A 4,213-nucleotide genomic window follows, 5' to 3' on the forward strand; every position below is an offset into this window, starting at 1 on the left:
GGACCGCTGCTTCTCACTCAGGGCTGTGTAATGTATATGCTAATAGGGCAGAGAGCGTCACTAATGGGCAGGACTTTCACCGACTATGACGTCATAGTAGTGAGAAATCTGGAACTGCTAGTGTGGAGAGACGGTTTATGATTTATTGGGATTATAAAACAATTAGTGGGTGGATTTTTACCATTATAGGCTGGTTGTTTTCACACACTGCGGCCACACAACTGTGTTCAAACACCTTATAAAAGTGATTTTTGCATTCTATGGCACCTTTAAAAAACATAAAAAATCTTACTGATCCCAAGCTTTTGAACGGCAGTGTATAATCAAAACTACCAGAATCCAGCTGCTGTGTTTGGCTGGTGGCGTCTTACCTTGTGGTTTCCTCCAGCCTCTTTGGCAGTGTACAGCATCTGTAGGGCAGACTCAGCCAGAGTCTTGGTTTGATCCAGTACGCTCATCTGCTGCTGGCTGTTCAGGATCTTAGACGCTGTACCGATGGCAGCCATGATGAGCGGCTCAAAGTAACTGACCATCTGAGACACCTGTGAGATGACGGCACACATTTAGCTCCCAATAAACACTGAGACCCGCTGAAACACATTTAGAAACGACTCCGACCTTGTGACCCAGCTGAGAGGCGTCGGAGTGGGCTGCGATGGCCACAGGTTCAATCAGGTTACTGATCTCATGCACAGACGCCGCCATCTGCTCGTGAAGAGCCTGCAACACAACACAATATTACAATACCGCTGTATTTCATTAATGATGAACACGAAAGCTGCGCCCTCAGCTCTGAGGATACTGCTGTAGTTCATCATCACCTCATGGGAGATGTCGTCTCTAGGCGTGAGCTGCTGGCTGATGGCTGCCAGAGACGCCTTGTCCACCTCACGGATGCAGTTATTAAGAACCTCAATGGCGTCATCACACTCCCTCTGACCTGGAGCCTTCTCCCTGAAACCATTTACATGACAGTATATGATTATGATGCATGGAAGTTACGATATCATTCACAACTGAATCGCATCTCGCAACACTGACACCGGTAATGAACTGAAGTGAATCACGCTGCAGAACGAATATTGCTGACTGATTTTAGCTGAACTGAACTTGTTTCAAATTGATAAGACTTCACACTGTTATTGATCTAAACTAAACCAACCCTAATGGGAGCTAAAGGTTTCACAGACATGGCAGACTTTACCAATAGGCTGAAGTCTTGTTTTTAGTTGATTGTTGAATAAAGGCTATAAATCCTGTGAATACCTCATGTTGGTGATGAGTTTCTTGATGGAGTCGGACACTGTTCTGGAGTGTCCAGCCAGCACAGACCATTTGGGCGGGTCTTTGGGGTTGACGGCCAGTGAGCGGGCCATCTGGATCAGGCCTGTAGAGCTCTCCAGCATGGTCTTAGCGGCCGCTACGATGGGCTCCATCGCTGCCAGACCCTGCAATCAGACACAACAAAACTTGTAACTTCCAGCATGGTCTAAACAGGGTTTTCTATTTCAGCCTGGAGTCTGGTTCCCACTCCTGAGCCATGCACAACCCTGTCAATTCTGCACTGATCTATTCAATTTGTATATAGACAGAAAAAATGGAAGAGTGACTTTTGGCTTCTAAAGTCTGAAAGAAATTAATATGCTGTAATATGCATCCACAATTTTAAAAATATAACATGTCGTAGATGGTCTTTTGTTTTTGCAACATAATGACAAAACAACATAATGACTTTTTGTGTTGATTTGTTATGAGTAATCTTATCAGTGTTCAAACTTGTTAATTTAAATACAAAGCTTTTTTAAGTTACACGATTATTAAAGTAAACATACCTACTTGGATATGTATCTGAAAGAAATTAATATGCTGTAATATGCATCCACAATTTAAAAAATATAACGTCGTAGATGGTCTTTTGTTTTTGCAACATAATGACAAAACAACATAATGACTTTTTGTGTTGATTTGTTATGAGTAATCTTATCAGTGTTCAAACTTGTTAATTTAAATACAAAGCTTTTTTAAGTTACACGATTATTAAAGTAAACATACCTACTTGGATATGTAAAATATAAAATATTTGGAAGTTGAATTTCCAGCAAAAATTACTATATTGTAATATACACTACAGTTCAAAAATATGGGATTGGCAAGACTAAAATGTTTTTGAAAGAAGCCTCTTCTGCTCTCCTAGCTGCATTTATTTGATCAAAAAATACAGTAAAAACATTAATATTGTGAAATATTATTACAATATAAAATAGCTGTTTTCTATGTGAATACAATGTAAAATGTAATTTATTCCTGTGATGCGCAGCTGAATTTTCAGCATCATTACTCCAGTCTTCAGTGTCACATGATCCTGTAGAAATCATTCTAATATGCTGATTATAAATACCCTTCCTGTCACTTTTGATCAGTTTAATGCATCCTTTTCTAACGGCCCAGACTATTGAATGTTAGTATATTCTGTGATATAATGTGGTACCTCTGGGCTGATCTGTGCAGGTACGCTGGCAAACTCTGGGTTTGAAGCGAAGGCAGTCAGGTTATCCACAGCCTCGATGAGCGGCCCAGTGGCTTCCTTACACTTCAGTCTGTTCTCCTGGTTAAAGGCCCCATCAAGAGCCTGGCGTTACAGCACACACACAGAGTTACATTCACCAATAATACCAACACTGCTGATCAGAAACAGACTGATCTGTGAGTCTCAAAACTCACTTTGATGGACTTGACGAGGTTGGCGGTGCTGTTCGCCACCTCTTTGGCACTCTGGACGAACTGTCTCTTAGCAACTGGGTTGGATGTTTTGGAGGAGGCGAGTCGGCAGGCGTTGCACAAGGCCGAAGTATGTTTGGCAACAATTGTGGCAGCAGAGAGGACCTTGGGAAAAGACGGTGCATAAAACACGGGAGTTATTTTGTCAGGTTATCTGTGATGACTTAAAAACTAGGTCAAAGCGTTCCTTTAAGAATTCACTTCCTATTTTGAGCTGCGAGTTCAAAGGAAATATCCAGATGTGAAATATAATAAATTGTGACCCTGGAGCACAAAACCAGTCATAAGTAGCACGGGTATATTTGTAACAATAGCCAAAAATACATTGTATGGGTCAAAATGATCCATTTTTCTTTTATGCCAAAAATGATTGGGGTATTAAGTAAGATATTTTGTAAATTTCCTACCGTAAATATATCAAAACTTAATTTTTGATTAGTAATATGCATTGCTAAGACCTTCATTTAGACAACTTTAAAGACGATTTTCTCAATATTTAGATTTTTTTGCACCCTCAGATTCCAGATTTTCAAATAGTTGTATCTCAGCCAAATATTGTCCGATCCTAACAAACCATACATCAATGGAAAAATTATTTATTCAGCTTTGAGCTGATGCATAAATCTCAATTTCACAAAATTGACCCTTATGACTGGTTTTGTGGTCCAGGGTCACAAATAATACTTTTGCTAAATATGGGTTAAAAACTACACATGAAAGTAGTTGACACTATCACAACAACAGTTTTGGTGGACGAAAAATTGCGGTAACACTTTACAATAAGGTTTCATTAGTTAACATTAATTAACTATATTAGTTAACATGAACACTTTATATAGCATTTATTAATCTTAGTTAATATTAATTACAAAACTTACTAATACATTTATTTAAAAAAATGCTGTAAAAATATATTGTTCATTGTTCATAATGCATTAACTAAAGTTAAGAAATGAGACCTTATTGTAAAGTGTTACCAAAATTGCATATTATCAGTCACACAAAATGGAATTATGAAACAAATATATATATTTAAGAAGTAAGTATTGTTAAAATTTTATTTCTGTGTGTCTAGTTATGAGAAAAGTTTTGCATGTGGTAGTACATAAATTTGAGACCATTTTAGCAAAAATGCAGTGCTGGGGCCCGTTCTTCGTACGTCGCTAACTCAGTTAGCTGGATTTGATTGTTGACGATTTGGCATGATCTTGGATTGTTTGGTTCTTTGAAGCTCATCCCAGAGTTGCTGTCATAGCAACAGGTCCGTAAGCTTAAACCTGCTCGGGAGCAGGCTTATTTCATGTAAACAGGATTAGATTGCATCTTTTTAAGCAGAATTGATACTTAAAACCTGTCCTCTACCACCGCTACTTTATTACAAGAGTACCCTACTAATCCAGGGACAATAATTTAAAATAATAATCATTTAAAAATT

The 4,213-nt window shown here is 38.5% G+C and overlaps 1 protein-coding gene across 4 annotated transcripts in view; it reads right to left on the bottom strand.

Annotated features, from left to right (window-relative positions):
* The window catches only part of LOC107715875 (talin-1-like), a 109,819-nt gene that overhangs the window by 23,762 nt on the left and 81,844 nt on the right, over positions 1 to 4,213 (bottom strand). For all 4 annotated transcript variants that reach the window (XM_016522109.1, XM_016522112.1, XM_016522111.1 and 1 more), the window contains 6 exons: positions 2,722 to 2,883; positions 2,489 to 2,629; positions 1,267 to 1,448; positions 822 to 954; positions 619 to 720; positions 372 to 542 (listed from right to left, as the gene is read on the bottom strand). In XM_016522109.1, coding sequence (XP_016377595.1) covers positions 372 to 542; positions 619 to 720; positions 822 to 954; positions 1,267 to 1,448; positions 2,489 to 2,629; positions 2,722 to 2,883 — 891 coding nt within the window. The remainder of the gene's footprint in view (positions 1 to 371; positions 543 to 618; positions 721 to 821; positions 955 to 1,266; positions 1,449 to 2,488; positions 2,630 to 2,721; positions 2,884 to 4,213) is intronic.

Source organism: Sinocyclocheilus rhinocerous, unplaced genomic scaffold (genome assembly GCF_001515625.1).
Source record: "Sinocyclocheilus rhinocerous isolate Xijiao unplaced genomic scaffold, SAMN03320098_v1.1 scaffold178, whole genome shotgun sequence".
In the NCBI taxonomy this organism is placed as follows: domain Eukaryota; kingdom Metazoa; phylum Chordata; class Actinopteri; order Cypriniformes; family Cyprinidae; genus Sinocyclocheilus; species Sinocyclocheilus rhinocerous.